General features: G+C 58.8%; 2 protein-coding genes across 2 annotated transcripts; both read right to left on the reverse strand.

Moving 5' to 3' along the window:
• Positions 1-7,373: 7,373 nt before the first annotated feature.
• On the reverse strand, positions 7,374-7,628 carry A1Q1_04100 (uncharacterized protein; the record flags this gene model as incomplete). Its single annotated transcript, XM_014322477.1, has 1 exon — positions 7,374-7,628. One exon carries the CDS (start codon positions 7,626-7,628, stop codon positions 7,374-7,376), a length of 255 nt encoding a protein of 84 aa, XP_014177952.1.
• A 4,060-nt stretch (positions 7,629-11,688) lies between these two features.
• Positions 11,689-14,617, reverse strand: A1Q1_04101 (protein kinase kin1; the record flags this gene model as incomplete). Its single annotated transcript, XM_014322478.1, has 3 exons — positions 11,689-11,793; positions 11,831-14,170; positions 14,222-14,617. The coding sequence occupies 3 exons, from the start codon at positions 14,615-14,617 to the stop codon at positions 11,689-11,691; spliced, it is 2,841 nt and encodes a 946-aa protein (XP_014177953.1).
• Between the last annotated feature and the right edge of the window lie 1,651 nt (positions 14,618-16,268).

Below are 16,268 nucleotides of genomic sequence, written 5' to 3' on the forward strand. Positions count from 1 at the left end.
GCCCACAGTGTTTGATGCGCTCCACAGATGAGGGCGTCACCGTATGAGCCCGCAGGTACGAGAGCTTGAGCCTCCTTGCACCTGCCGGTACCGCGCTGCCTTCGCTTCTTGAATAACTCAATAACTCGGGTTACTCGGGCATGGTCAAACTCAATTAAGAATGGGACTGTAAATGGCGTCAAAGCGTAGAGGGTGTGATACCCTCCCGCCTTCCGACAACCCCGTCGGATCCAATCTTCTCGTTCGATCGCAAATCGCCAGATCACAGGATCGCGGCCACCCTCGCCTTCGCCCACCTCGGGGTAAAGATGGCGCACACCACACTTGCGTAGGTGTCCACAACGCGAGGCAGTATGACGTTTGCGTGTGTGGCAATGTCCCCTACCATCAGCAACGTTACGGATCCCCCTCATCCCCCTCATCCCCCTCATCCCCCTCATCCCCCTCATCCCCCTCGTCCAAGCCCGCCCATGCCCTGTCGTACCTAGCCTCTTCGCAGCCGCTGTTCCCTCATACCCCCATCGCGTCATGTCTCCCCGGCAGTCTACTCTTCTGCTCCACGGTATGACACCGTCCAGTTGGAGAGGCTCAAGGCTTCCATGCTTGTGCGCGCTCACGCCCTTCGCCGCCCGAGTCATCTCCATCGTTAAGAGTTCTTGCGAGTCTCCATGGTCCCCACTCGGGGAAGCATACTCAATGCATCAGGAACCCGTTACGATTCTCTCCTTAAACATCGCCCTCGTCTCATGACGAACAATCTTTCGAGATGACGCTGCGGCGTCGCTGCCTTACGTTCTTTTCTCACTACCTGCAGACTGCAGGCGACGCTCTTGCCGCTCCTGGTGAATCTGTTTGGCGGCCAGGAGCCACAATTGCGCACACCTGTTTTAGAACTGGCGTCCATATGCTTTCGGTAGCACTGCTTCGGACCCTCACCTCCTTTGGCAGTCGATACCGCATGAGCAGGGGCGCAGCAGAGGGCCTACAGAGCATACGTGCGTTCCGATTGATCATCATGGCCGGAACACCGGGAGCTTCAGGAAGTCGAAACCGGCATTAGGCTTCGGTTGCAATGTGCACTAGAGACTTCCCCTCCTCTTCGCGCTGACATTGAGGGTTTGGGGCCCAATGCGTTGGACCCTAATCACCCCCTTACTTGCAACGCTGTACGTCCCTACGACGTGTTACGTCGGCGATGCGAGCAGTTCAGAGGCGCTGCGCAACCAGAACTACCAGATCTGTCCGGCCGCACGGTCTTACTCTATCCAGTATCTCGGGCTATCGCTGAGCGCAATGGAAGGGTGGGAAGAGTGGGCGAGGGATGCTGTCCAGATGATTCCCTCTTGCCTAGCTTTTGCGACGACTCATGGCATTAACTCGGCATCGGTTAAAGGAGGTTGTGGCCACAGCAGTGGCCGCTTAGCCAGCGGGGCACGACGTTCCCCGTTCACTTCACCGAAGGGTTCGAGGTGGGACGTCGGGAAAGGCTGATGCAGTGTAGAGGAGCGTCTTTTATGACGGTAAGCGGGCCGTCGCAACCCGTCACGAGGTAGTCACTGAGGCGATGTGGCTTGAGGCCTCGGACAAAGGCCCGGGCCGATACGCTCTGTCCACTGGTATTCCTGTGAAGCCCGGCACTTGACTGCTGGGCCGAAGGAAGTGGCGAAACTTGCGGCGCCGCGCATACGCGGCGCTGAGAAGAGGCGAAGGGGACGGGCCGGCAGTTGGGCCGCACTGGGAGCGACCAAAGTGGGGAAGGTCTGGCCAAGACCCTTACGCTCAACATGCAGTACACGGCGTCTGCCGTCGGGGACTACTAGGGTGCTGCGGTTTGCAAAGCTTTGGGTCACTCGTATCGGAGCTCAAAGCCAGATTTCGCTATGGGCATAAGAAAGTGTGGTACATGCCTGTTTTTGTCGCTTCGCGTATCGGCATCATCAGCGATGGCCATTAGGCCGCTTTCCGATAGCGACGGAGTTTTGGGCGAGTCTTGCCTGGCGAGCTATGTCGGGGAGAGCTGCGAGCAACTGGCGGCGGGTAGATACAAAGTGTCCGGCGACCTGCCATCGAACGGTAGTCAACAACAGCGAACAGTAGATCATCAAGGGCCTACAGTAGGAAAAAAAGCCGAACTCGATATCGTGGGAGCGCACTTTGCGTCTAACCCTTTAACTCGCACGGCCAATATGCCTTACGGCCCGAGAGATCGTAATGTGGCTAAGGGTAAGGAAAATGTTAAGGAACGGCAGGACGGTCAGAAGGACAGGGATAAGGGAAGGCATGCATATCTAAAACGTCATTTACTTCAAGAACTCTTGAGAACGGCTACACCTTACCACTGTAGTGGAACCCGTTTGTGGGGCGGTCGGGAGCCGAGGCTCTCCACCGCGTCTGCCGATCCGGTGTAGCACGCCCCCTCCTTCTCGTAGGGCAGGATACCAGTAACTCTAATACCCCTGAGTTAGACACGGATGGGCTCCTTACGCTTGTACCCGCAGACGACGCCAGAGCCTGCATGGGCCATCATTCGTGCATCTGAACACGCGGACGATGTCGCATCCGACGCGCGGCGCGGTTCAGGACGAGGTACAAGAACATGCGGATGAACTGGAAGGACATCGTCCGGCCCTTGACTGGATTTACAAAGCCAGGTCGGGATGATACTGCATCCGTCGTTCATTGGACAGCGGAGTTCGCGAATCACGCCGGGAGTGAGGAGGCACCACGGGTTTATGCCATTATCGCGTCTGTTTACGTGGTATTTTACGTGTTTATGACCGCATTCATGAGAATACCTGAACGTATCTGGAGACCATACCCAGAAAAAGAAATTTCACTTTAATATGTCGAAGTGACGTACTCCTCCGGGTTTCTGGCCGTGCTCGATAGCTGGAGCACAGCCATACCCAACCTGACACTGGTGCACAGCTGAAGCTTAATATCACTATGCGGGACGATGTCCTTTCCAGCCCATCCTGACCACCGTGTCCGAGCCACAGCAGGAGGGCGACGATAGCGAGACCTTCTGTCTTGCAGTCATGGCCAGCGGCTGGCTACACACAGTGGGTTCTCGTCTAGTAGTGGGTTCATCATTTGGGCCGTGTTTCATGCATCGAACTATGGCCAACCAGTGCGCCGGTGTAGCCTGCAGCCCCGCCGGAACTTGAAGTTTATGCTTCCAGGCTGAATGAGCGGATCAATACATTCGGGTAGACATATGGATTGTCGGTTCGTTTGTCACAGCTCTGGATGTGGCTTGAGCGGGCATTTTGGAAACTCGATACGACCAACGGCGCCCACAGTGTTTGATGCGCTCCACAGATGAGGGCGTCACCGTATGAGCCCGCAGGTACGAGAGCTTGAGCCTCCTTGCACCTGCCGGTACCGCGCTGCCTTCGCTTCTTGAATAACTCAATAACTCGGGTTACTCGGGCATGGTCAAACTCAATTAAGAATGGGACTGTAAATGGCGTCAAAGCGTAGAGGGTGTGATACCCTCCCGCCTTCCGACAACCCCGTCGGATCCAATCTTCTCGTTCGATCGCAAATCGCCAGATCACAGGATCGCGGCCACCCTCGCCTTCGCCCACCTCGGGGTAAAGATGGCGCACACCACACTTGCGTAGGTGTCCACAACGCGAGGCAGTATGACGTTTGCGTGTGTGGCAATGTCCCCTACCATCAGCAACGTTACGGCGTTTGCCTGTTCTGTCGTCCTGACCCGCGAGATTGAAGAGTCCTTTGCAACCCTCAAACCGCCTTTCAGAGCATGCGGAGTTTCTCGGAGCGGCCTGTGCTTTGTTCAAATGTGCGCAGTCCATGTAACTCTAGGATTATCGTGCAGTCTATGAATGTCGGCCTCTACGCCGATGGTCCGTAGCGGCTGGACAGTGAACCTGCCATTCAAGGCTCAACTGAAAGGTGGGCGGGCCTGCGGACCCGGAGCCTGAAGCAAGCCTGGGAACCGCTTCCGCTCTCGATAGTGGACCTGTATCATGTCTCAAACTGAGGCTGCTTACTCCTCGCCGTCTCTGGACGAGCGACGAAACCCTCCACGCTCCAACACTTGCATGGGCATGCGGGAACAGAGCTTTGCGTACATTTGGGGGGCTTCCTAGGATACTGATGGGAGGGTATCGCCGATCCACGCCCCGCCCGGCTCTAAGCAAAGTGAACGTTGTGGCGATCATCTGACCGATCTGAATTGTTAGTCACTCAGGCCCGGCACTATTTGGGCGCTGTTGGGACTCGTTGGGATGTGCTCATTCGGCCGCTTCGGCCCCTCCGATGACCCTTGACGCCTCTCGTGATCTTGTGCCCAACGGGTGGCACGCTCAGGTTCGTGAGAGCAAACTCACCTCAAGCTTCAGGATGCTCTTGGTCCTCCACTTTCTCATGGCCCATTTAACCATCATCGTGTCTCACTCTAGTGCCGTTCCAGCGGCTGTGTGACGGTATCCACAAGCTAACGCGACATTCACGAGTACACGGAACGGTGGTTAGCGTGGGCGGCTCTCCCCACCTCCCCTCAATGCTTTCTGTAAATCACGAGATATGTCTGTCTCGTGCGGTACGGCTGCCGCCCTCATGGTCATGACACAGGTTAGCCCGTGAATTGCTCCAGTGGACCGTGCGAGACCTCCTGCGATCGTGGACCGAGAATCGAGGGGCAAGCATTGGCATCACCCCGTGCACGCGTACGATATAACCCCGTTACGAGCTCCGGACCAAGTCTGGCCTAGCTAGGCTAGTGCGAATGGAGCTGGCGGCACTCCAGTGATCGCGGCCAGGTTGTTACAGGCTGAACAGTTGGTAATCGGTGAGGTCTCTAACTGGTCGACCTCTCGCCTGCAGTTCTCAGCTGTGCAGAGTTATACCTGGGTCCGGCGACAATGGACAGGCGGCGTCGCTTGCAGCTGGGCCTCTTTCCCCCGGGCCCTGCGAAACTGCCCCTACTTGACATAAGCGGACGGACGAACGTTGAAGTGTTCCTGCCCGCGACCGTAAACAAACGGCAAGGCGGCAGTAACGGCGTACCCGTTAGTTAGTTTCCGGCCCGCGTGAACATAACGAACAAAGCTTGCTGTGCTCCCAGCAGCATTGCCGTGGTGCAGGGATCGACTGGATCCAGGTGCGAAGGACCTGGGTAGGAACTGGAAGAGCCTGGCGGAGCCGAGTGCTCCGACGGTGTTCCCACAGTCAGCTCCGTTCCGAGGACCCAACCATTTGCATCGCATCCACGATAGTCAAGTACTGATGTTGAGCAAGCCTCTGCTTGTGCACGTACCCCCAGCTTCTTTGACATCATTGCGTTCCCGCAACATCCCACCGCAACAAACATCTCTCGAGCCACCGTTACCCATCGAGCCACCATTACCCCTCGAGCCACCATTATCCGCATGCCTACGCGATCCCATGCGGCACGAACCCGAAGCTCTCCGGATCTTCGACACTGATTTGACAACGATATCTGAGGTGTCAAACAGCCAGCGACGTAGGCCTATGGGGCTAGACAGGTGTGCCGAGCGGCCAGCGGGCAGACGAGCCGAAGTGCCCCATGGTGTGTCACCCCGCAGCGTGATTAGCCGCGGGTACAGAGCGAGTAATTCACTGCACAATTTCCGTTGGCCCTATTCATGTTGAACTGAACCCGCGGAAGAGTTCTAGTGACAGACCTCATACACGTAAGTCGAGTAACTACATACATCAAGGCGACATCTCCCGTCGATTACATTTGCCCGCAGCTATCATGATGGGTCTAACCGCGGGCGATCGGCGATGGCGTGGTGTCCCACTCTGCCATTCTAGGGTTGGCAGGGCCCAAGCAATAGGCGGCGGTGTGGCGCCGGCAGCTCAATTCCGGCCTTTCTCTACGTCGAGGAGCGTCTGATGACTGCCAAAGTCTGGGCGATCTCTTGACATTTCGGGCATGCAGTGACACTCACCGAAACAGGCGTGAGGCGGACCCGAAGTATAGTCCTGAACACCGAGGTCATGAGTGGCACTCTCTTAATATCTTCGGCCGCCTCTAAGTTATCCAACAGAACCTCCTCGTTCTCCGCGGACATTGAGCTCAATGACAGCTGACTTATAGTGTATTCCCCCGCGCTTCAGTACATTAATTTCGGCAGATCTCCCGCAGGAGCGCCGTTCCAGCGTCGAGGGGACCGCTCGATGCCATCCGATAAAACATCTCAGCTCGTCATAGCCCGTCGCTAGTACCCCAGCTTAATCAACACGTACCTCCGGCTTTATTGCGCTGCTGAAGTACCCCGACGTCGTGGGGGCAGGGGGGCCGATTACACGGACACCCACGCGCCGAGCGCTGCCGGTCCGACGGAACTGTGGGCTGTCACTCCGTCAGTGCCCGCGTGAGCGCCGCGGCTGTTCACAGCCCACAGTTCCGCTCGTACCGGACCATGTTCGGCAGCACCCCGCAGCTGGAATGGCGCTTGTGGCACTATCACAGATCACACCGGGCCCAACATCTCAGACACCGTAGTGTCGGCGTAGCTCGCAATAGCGTCGACTTCGGGCCACTTTGCCACTCAGCCGAGTCCAAGGCCAGATCTCTGGAAGAACTACAGGCAAAACAATCGAACGAGTAGTTCCGGCAGTGACGGTTCTCGGCGGCTGGTGATGGGCACTGGCAGCACGACGAGGGCGACCACGGCCCCGTGTGTCAGTCGACTGAGCGCATGCCTGTCGAGCACCGCCACTGCATTCCCCTCTGAGAGGACCGGAGAAGGAGGGAACATCGAAGTGTGGTACTGTAAAAGCGAGGCCTACCAGAGGGCGGCACGTCTAGAGAAGTCTGCGCAGCACGCGCTAAGGGGATCCTTGCGCCACATGAAATGTTCCTTTACCAGAAGTATGGCTCGCTGCCCGCTGCCCGCAGGGCACGATTCTTTTACTCGTATCGAGCTCATCGTCAAGAGCAGCATTGCTTGTACTGCCTCAAAGATGACTCTGGAGCAGGAGGCTGTAGCAACGAGGAGGGCCGCTTTGTCGCGGCGATACAGTTGTTGCGTGGAGAACTTCACGTGCGCCTACCCTTCCAAGCCCACGCCAACAAATTGTCCCGATCCCTCGCCTTCTGCATTTGACGTCCGCTCTATGCACTCGTTGCTTCTGAACCCCTCTCACTGATGACTGACTGTCTCTTTGAATCTTATGTCGCCGCAGGCTGACCATTGACACCACTTCTAGCGAAGGCACCTCCCCGCCATGACCTGGCTCCACAACATACCGCCACAGAGCACCCTCCTTTGGCTTCCTTGGAACTCCAAAACCGAGGCATACCGTGTTTGGCAAGTTGCCACGGTACAGCGCACGCCACACTGCTGTGTCGCTCGGTGTGGTGCAAGGCACCTCTAAGCATAACCAGAGGCACAATGCTGCGAGATACTGCGCTGAGACATTCGAATACCTCGGCGTGATTCCAGCTCGGTGCCCACTGCGTACGCCTCTGTGCCACCTCGGTGCTGAGGGACCGAAGCTCGTGCACGTCCAAAGTGGGTTGGATCTGAGGGCTTCGGCGTGCCCAGGTAGGTGGAGATCTCGATCTGGGCTGCTCGATCGGGACATTGTGGCACGCTCGGCGACCCTGGCTCGGTGGCCTCGGTCATGCTCATTCAGCGGAGCTCGGTCATGCGAGCAGCGACAGAGCGAGCCAAAGGAGGCGCGTGTTCGGCGCGTCACGCCCAATGCACCGATTCCGGCAAATTGCCCTGCTCCCATTCAACGACATTCGTCACACTCAGTGTGCATTGCTGTTGTCCGAGCCGTGCGCACAGATGTCGAGTGGGATCCGGAGTGCCCGCCTCGCTCGGTCACGTAAACCACCTGATTCCGGTAGAAGGGCCACATTGCGCTCACCGAGGCGGTGCACTCGGCACCAACCGGCGCAATCCCCAGCAGGGATCAATGCAGCTCCGCTCGGGGGTCGAGGGTCATTTGCTGCGGATATCGCAACACCCCTCGCGGGTCTACGCAGAAGTTTCCTTTGACCTTGTGATTTCTGTTCAGGTTTCTTCCGCCGTGACCATATGGTGTCCCAAATTGCCGCACTCTCGGCCACTTCCATTCAGTGTTGTTCGGATGTTTCCTGCCTCCTCGCTGTTCTCGTCAGAGCCCCGACCAGCGCGTGTCGGTGTATTCCGGAGCAAAGACCCGTGTCGGCGGGCTTCTCCTGCCCGCTGCTTACGTTGAGAAGACACGTCTGGCCAGCATCTCTCACAGGCATGAGCCTCGGTCAGCGACCTTCCTCCGCCACGCCTTCCGTAGTGTCTTTCGTTGTGTCTCGGCAGCATCCCGTCAGCAGTGCACTATACTTTAGCATTCACACAATGCAGTCCTGACCCCAATGTTTCGAACCCACCCTCTTTGGAAATTTCCACCCCTCTTGAAGCAGGGGTCCCATCGAGCAGGGGCTTCGTGGACTTGACATGTGGCCAGAAATCTGGAATTCCCGGCGAGTGCTGGGTACATCTCGCCGAGTCCTACTGATCCCAGTGTCATATGGCTCCACAGCACATCAGGTGAGTCTGTCGCACTCCGGGATAAGTAAGACAAGCCTGACCAGCGCCAGCCCCAGCCGTCGCGCTGTCGGACTCGTCGCCGCTCATAGCTTCCCTGCATGCGCCTCCTTCCATGTGTGTCCTTCCTCTCCTGTGTCTTCCCTCAATACTCTGTTCCCGCCTGCCACCGGCTCCCATCCCCTCACCCAAACTCTTCCTCTCCTGTCATCCCTTGTGCGCATCTGCTCCGCACACCCTGCCACATCCATCCCCTTCCCATTGATAAGTCAGCATCGGCACGGCCACGTCTTGGTGGGGATGCGGTGAGCCTAGCGACCTTAGCGAGCGGCTTGCGGCACCACACGGCACCGCGCCGCGCGCCGCGCGCGGCGCTCCCTGGGGTCCTTTAGGAACGCGCCGTCCACCCCGCTTCGGTCAGTCGTCAGTCAGACTCAACGTCAGGTGTGAGGAGGAAGGTTGCGGGCAGAGAGACAGGGAGAGCCGCGGTAAACGAGCCTTGAGTTGTTGAGTATTCATAGTTACGTGCTTCCTGTTTCCAGTAACTCGTGCTTGTGCCTCGTCACATCCATCTCCTCTGCTCCATGGACCCAAGGTCCCGAGGCAGGTCCCAATGCAGGCCCCGAGTCTGGTCCCAAGGCTGGTCCCAAGTCTGAGTCCAAAGGCAGGTCCCAAGCAAGGTCCCACGAATTGCCTCGATATGAAGAGAGGTGAGGTACCCCGGCGATTGCCATGGTCACTTATCATGCTTCACCATGCCTCATCATGCCTCAAGAGGATCTGGGATCTGGGACCTCCTTCGCTTTCTTGGGTCCGTCAGGTTTACTTCTGGAAGCGAACTTGATCAAAGTGGGATTGATGATGCCGCTCCTACAGAGCTGCGCCGATGATGATGATGATGATATCGGACCGATCCCCAGTCACGCCGACGTCATGCCATGTTGCGCTTTGTGCCGACTACATGCCGCCGTGTGCCGTGTGTGTGCCGTGTGCCGGCCGGCACCAATGCAGAGATAAGCACCTGCTCGTGGGAGCTGGAGCAGTGCTGGATCCGGTGACACGGTGCGATCTTCAATGACGCATGACGCAGTGCCCCAGTCCCCGGACCGCTGGCGCCGGGCCTCTCGCATGGGGACGTATGAGGGAGTGACAAACGTCACAAAGGGCTCCCCATTGTCTCCCAAGGTCTCCCCAGGCTCCAGGTCCTCCCAGCTCCAACTCTGCACTCAGTGTGACGCTGTGGGTGAGCATGGAAATGATGAACAGAGGGAAAGCCCAAGACAGGCGGCAAGCTGCCCGGCCCGACATCCCGGGGATTGGGACCCGTCTCGTGTTCCGTGTGTCATGAGTCATGTGCCGAGCGAAAGTGTCCGTTACGAACCACATGACGCATGACCTCATCGCGGACGCGGGCCGCGGGGGTGTGCCGGGTGTGCCGTTCTTCGTTGCCCACTGGTGGCTCACGTGCATGCGTCTGCCTGTGCTTGAGTGGCGAAGTTCGAGTTTGAAGAGCTTCGCCAGCGACTGCAAAAGTATCGACAGGCAACGGATTCGGAAGCGGCACTGGAGGAACTCTAACGCAGTGAGGGCGTTGCGGCAGCGGCAAGACCCGTTGCAGCACTCGCGGGACAACATCACCGTCCAGGGGTTCTGGCGATTACCGTCAAGTGGACTGTAGTAGTGTGTAAGCGACAGCGTCAGCAATCGCAGCAACATCAGCGACATGTAAACAACGAGGGCGGGCCGTATAACAACTCCTCGTCTCCAACATTCAGATCTGCGAAGGCGAGCATCCGGTCCTTATTGTTCGGCAGCGTTGCGCGCAAGGAAGGGCGAAGTCCATGGTGAGGGATTAGAGAGTACAGCTATCTGCCCTCATCATCTACCCAGATTGTTGAAGCTCTTCGTGAGATATTTGCCAGCTGCTTCCAGTTGCTCAGCGTGGTGAGATGGGCGAGCCAAGGAGCACGACGGAGACCAGCTCGCCTCCCTCGAGGTCTTCAAGGAACTCTTCCTCCAGGCTTGCCCGAAGTAAATACCTCTCGGTTAACCCCCCTCCTTATGAGGACCCCGATGCGTTCCAGGCCTGGATGGCCTACCTTCGCCCCCACGCCGCTCGGCGCCACCTCGATCTCTTCCTCTCGGACGTTGTCGCCGTCCGCGGTGTCTCCAACTTCCGCAACTTCCTCAAGCTCCGCACTGCGAGGAAGAGTGGCGAGTTTCAAGAACCCCGCTTCCAGCTCCGCAAACAAGGGGCTAAGCTCGACGACTCCGCCTCTGCTGAAGGCGGATCGCACCGTTCCTCATCGTCTATGGGCTTGTTTGCGAAGAGGGGCAGTCGAGGGTCATACGTCAGTACGAGACAGCAGTACCTGTATGTTGGCGATTGCCTGACCCGTTCACGGGTGAGGAGACCACAATAGCATCGTAGCGATAGCCGTCCAAATGCAGAGAGATGGCAGCGGCCGAGTTCGTATGAGCGCCTTGCGGTTTAGTTACCACTTCTACATCAGTCACTGCAAGGACGTGTCTGCTGGAGCATTCCTCGTTCTGCTGTGCGCTCAAGGCTTCGTGGGATCAATGACCGCTACAGCGTTAGCAGCATGCTTCCTACCAGCAGGCCAAGAGGGCGAGCTACAGCAAGCATCAAATGCTAGAGTCATAATAATGTCTGCAGTACGTCAGTATCGGCGACAGTATCGATTGCAGCCACGCTCGACCGAGTGGGATTGCTGTTAGGATTGCTGCACCGGTGCCGCGAGACTGTCTGCGACTTCCCAACATTGGCGGCTGTTGGGTCACTTTCCTGGGTCTCATCAGCGGCTAGAACGGCGTCAGTAACTGTCGGTGTCAGTATCTGCCAGCTTTGGCCCTTTCGGCTTGTGTTAGCCATGGTGTGTGCAGGACCTGCAGAAGCATCAGCAAGCACACCGCAGCAACCTGCATCTCGTGCCAATTCGGGTCGTATACATCCCACACACAAAACAAATATCTTTTCCGCACAGTCGCAGAGTTGCTTGCAGGGCTTGCTTGCACATTAGGTGGTCGTCATCAAAAAAGTCTAGGTAAAAGGTGGTGGGTGATGTTGGGTGGGTGGTTGTGGATGGATGGATGCTCGTAATGTAAGAGGTGCCTTCAACTTCACTCCGCCTTACAGCCTCATCTCGCGCAGAATCGTCTTCGCCAGCTGCTGGTACTGCCAGCCGTCGCCGCCGACGCGGCGGAACTGGATGCCGTGCAACGGGAGCCAGGGGACCTGGTTGTTAGTTATGGACCAGCTATGTTTAACTCACCTTCACCACGAACACCTCGAAGCGCACGCACAGTGGGCTGTTAGCGCCGTGCATCGTGCCCCACGGGTCGTCGTCGATGATGTCCAGTTTGCGAGACGGCACAGAGGCATTGTCCAGCATGCCGACGGTGCCCGACGACCCGGGCGCGACGCCGTCGCTGCCGGCACCAACGCTGCTCGTGCCGAGACCGGCCGGCGCCGGGCTGTCTCCCCGCTGCTGCGTGCTCGAGCTGCTCGCCGCATTCTGCTTGAACGTGAGCTTGTTCTTCGACGGCGAGTTCTCGAGGGGCCCGCTGTCCGTCTGCGGCACGTGCAGCTGTGATCGCGCCTCGTCGCCGTGCACGACGCTCGCGAGGTCGATCGACGGCACATGGATGCACTCGAAACCGCCGCGGATTGGGCGGTACTTGATGCCAACGCGGTCCAGGACGTGCGAAATGTCGCGCAATAATGTGCGCGCAGATTTCGTACTCGTCGTGGACACCGAGAATAGCCCCTTGAGATAAACGCTCTTGACGTCGATGTTGGCGACGTCAGCGGGTTCGATCTCATCCAGTTCAGGGGCGCCGATCGGTCGGATACCGCCGCTCTTGTCCTGGATGATGCCGAGCGGCACAGGCCACTCGCTCGTCGTGGCCTGGACGACCGTGGCGGGGTTCGACGAGACACCAGTCTCGCGGCCGTACAATGTCGTGCCGGCCATGGCCGTGGTGATGGCACCGGCAGACGCGCCGGCTCCCGAAGCCGGGGTCGCCGTGGCAGCAGGAATGGGAACGCCCTCGGCATGCTCGTCCTCGGCGAGGGCAGCAGATGGCGGCGTGGCGACCATAGGGGCGGAGAGGGGCGCAGCAGGGGTGGAGGGAGCAGAGGGGGAGGGGACCTGTGGTGTGGTCGCACCGCGGCGGTGGGCAATAGGGACATCGGCAATGTTGCTGCGCGCGGCGTCGGCGGCGGGATGGGACATGACGGCGGTAGCCGGTGGGGCGCTGCTGCCCAGCTCGTCCGGTCGTCGCCTGGCTGAAGCGGCGGTGCCGGCATCGCGAACAGTCGCATTCGTGGCGGCCTTGGTGTCAAACGTCGAGGCGTGAGCCGAGGGAGGCTCGGGAACGCTGGCGAGCGACTGCTCGTAGTTCATCGTCGAGGTCTGGCCCTCAAGGCTGACCTTGGAGGACGCGAAGTGGCTCGCGCCGTAGACCTTCTCGCGCTCCTTCTTCTCACGCGCGAGGAAGTAGATCGAGATCAGCGGGTCAAAGCCGCTGCTGGGGTCCAGAGGCTCCTTGACGGCGGCCTGAATTTCATCGGGCTTCTTCTCCTCCTTGAAGAGCTTCTTCTTCAGATCAAACCCAGAGAACCGCTTCTTCTTCGGCGACTCGCCGTCGTTGTTCATCGAGCCCATCGTTCCGTTGGCCGACGAGCGGCGGCGCTCACGTGTAGCCTCCCATGCCGCAGCTGTGCGGAGGTACTGCTCGCTGTTGAGGATGCGCTGCAGGTTGTCGTAGATCTCCTCAGGCGTGCCAAAGGTGAAGCCCTGCATCCGCTTGATGACCTCCATGTCGACCTCATCGGCACGAAGCGGTTCGCGGACGATCAGGTGCGAGTCCGGGCGACCCTCGTAACCCTTAGTCATCCACGGGTGGGAAAGGACCTCGGCGAGCGTCGCGCGTTCCTGGGGGTTGGTGTTCAGCATGCGCTGGAGCAGAGCTTTGCAGTCGCTGCTGAGCCATGCCGGGTACTCGGCAAGACCCCGCTTAATCTTCGCGTGCAGCGCCGGCATCGACTGGTCGTCGAAGGGCACCTTGCCGCAGACCAGCACATAGAGAACAATACCAAACGACCAGATGTCGACTTCGGGACCGGTGTAGAGCTTGGCATTGAGCAGTTCGGGCGCGGCGAAGTAGAGCGAACCACAGAAGGTCGAGAGATGCCGGTGCGGCGAGTAGAGGTTGGACAGACCGAAATCGATAATCTTGATGTTGCCATTGTTCGAAATAAGGATGTTCTCAATCTTCAGATCACGGTGCACAATGTTGTTGTGGTGGCAGTAGTCGAGGGCAGAACCGATCTGACGCGCGAACTTGCGCGCCGCACGTTCCCTCAATCGACCGTGCGCAATGATGTAGTCGAGCATTTGGCCACCGTCAATGTACTCGAACACCATGTAGTAGTGGTTCTGGTGCACTAAGAAGTCGCGCATTCCACAGATGTAGGGGTGATGCAGGAGCAGCGAGATGGAGGCCTCGCGGACGGTTCGAATCTCCTTAGATTCATCCTTGTTCCTCCCCGACGAGTCCGTCTGCGACTTGTGGTCTTCCCGCACGCGAGGCACGATCTTCACAGCGCACTGGGAGTCATGTCAGCGCCTAGACCTCTGCAATTCATCGTTAAGACTTACTCGCTCGTGGGTGTTCACGTTGACACCAAGCTTGACCTTGCCCATGGAACCCTGTCCGAGCGTCTTCTGCAGTACCCAGTCGCCGACCTGGCGGTACTGGCGGCGACGGGAAGATCCGCCAGCACCTGTCGATTGTGACTGGGACTGTTGTGACGAGGCGGGAGCCTGAGGAGGAGCCAGAGTCGAGGATTGCTTCTGTCCTGGGGATGCGCCTGTTCTCGGGGAAGAACCCTTTGTTGAGTTCTGCTGTGCCGTCGCCTGCTGGGACGCGGTGACGCTGCGTCCTACATAATTCCTCGCCTCCTCAGAGGGCGTCGAGCGGGCGCCAAAGTTGCCCGCAGACGCGGATGCAGTCGAGCCCGAGACGGCGGCGGAGGGATCTCCGGGGGGACTCATTGGTGTCGACACGGAACGGTGGTCGTTCGCGGCACGGTGGGGTGACCGGGATGCGGAACGACTGATTCCAGAGTTAGCAACGCGCGGTAACGGGATGGGGAAGAAAAGAAGCAAGCTAGCGGTCGAGAAAGAGGGGGTGACAGGAATATGCGCAACCGCCCACAAAAGGGTGGCTCCAACGTCGGATACCGTGAGGAAGGTACGTCGGAGCGCTCCGCGCGGGTATCGGTGACGGTAGGGGTGGAAAGAAAAACTCACTTTCTGGCGCTGTTAGGGCTCGCGTGAAATCCCACTCAGCTCCGGTAGAAACAACACCGCCGTAGCTTGGTGTATGAATCCCGTTGGTGGTGGTCATAGCGTCGTTCGCTGCTCGAATGTGGGCAGCGACGGGCTCGAAGTGGGTGAGAGTGGTAGGCCCTGCACTATCCATTCGTCGGCGCAGCCAATGTCACGGGGGATGACAAGTGGGACGGACGCGCGGAGCTGGGCAGTGAGGTGGGCCCAGTCGGGCAGACGTGCGTGCGTTTAGAGAAGGGGGCTTGTCGGTGTCGGGGTGCCCAAAGCTCCTTTACTGGTCAGACGGACGTTTGCTGGGGGTTGCGTCTGATTGTTCTTCTCGTTCGGGTAATGCGTGTTGGGAGGGGGCAGTGAGAGGGGCGCGCGCGTCGGTGGGGGCGGAGTCGGGCGGGCTGAATGCAAATGCGTTCGATGCGTGAATGTGTGGTGATGCAAGGGGGCGGTGGTTGGTGCTAGGTGAATGAACGAAAGGAGCAAGAAGGTGGATGGATGCAGAGTAGCGAGGTAGTCAGGACGTGGAATGTGACCGGGCTTCTAGTTGGTTGGCTGGCTGGAGGCGCTGGGTAAGTGCTGATTGGGGAGAGTATAATGGAGTCGCAGAGGTCGTGACGCGGGGCCGAGAACAGAGGGGGGGGGGCTGAGGGATTATCCAGGGACACACCCAGGATCAGGACCAGGCCACCCAGGGACGAGCGGCACCTTCCTAAGCCAGCCTAAACCCAGCTGGGCCAGGCGGCACACGAGACCGGCCCTCGATCCCTCGACGGCGTTCAAACGGGTCCAACGGCCACCAACCTCTAACATGCTGCACACAGTTTGGCTCCCAGGTCAGGTCCCAGGAGACTCAGGATGTCCAGCAAGTCCAGGACACACCAGGACAGCAGGACAGCAGGTCCGTCAGGTCCACTACAGCCAGGAAGACTGCAATGACTGGGAGGATCTGTCTGAGCAAGGGACCGAATCATATGCCAGCAACTCAAAATTCACTTCGCGCAATCATGCTAGGGCTTTCACATGTGGGCTCTCTACGCTGCCCACTTCTTGACCTCGGTGTGTTACTCGAGCTATGCATGCATCTGCATCTGTTGTTGAAAGAGCGTCAAGGTGTTGGGCACAAGGGCGCAGGTACAGTGTTGCCCCGCGAGCGCCACGACGCCGCCTGTGTGTGTGCAGGGATGGATTCAGGTGCGCGTTCAGGAGGGGGGTAGGCAGGCAGCGACAGGCATGTCATGACGGGGCATCAGGCGTGCCAGCCAGGGGTGCAAGGCGAAAACAGGTGATACAACCGGCCCACCAGCCGATCCCTTTTTCTCTCACCTGCGTGCGCGCCGTGCTCCCCTTGCTGCATGCTGGA

The sequence above is a fragment of the Trichosporon asahii genome (genome assembly GCF_000293215.1).
Source record: "Trichosporon asahii var. asahii CBS 2479 unplaced genomic scaffold scaffold00070, whole genome shotgun sequence".
Lineage (NCBI taxonomy): Eukaryota > Fungi > Basidiomycota > Tremellomycetes > Trichosporonales > Trichosporonaceae > Trichosporon > Trichosporon asahii.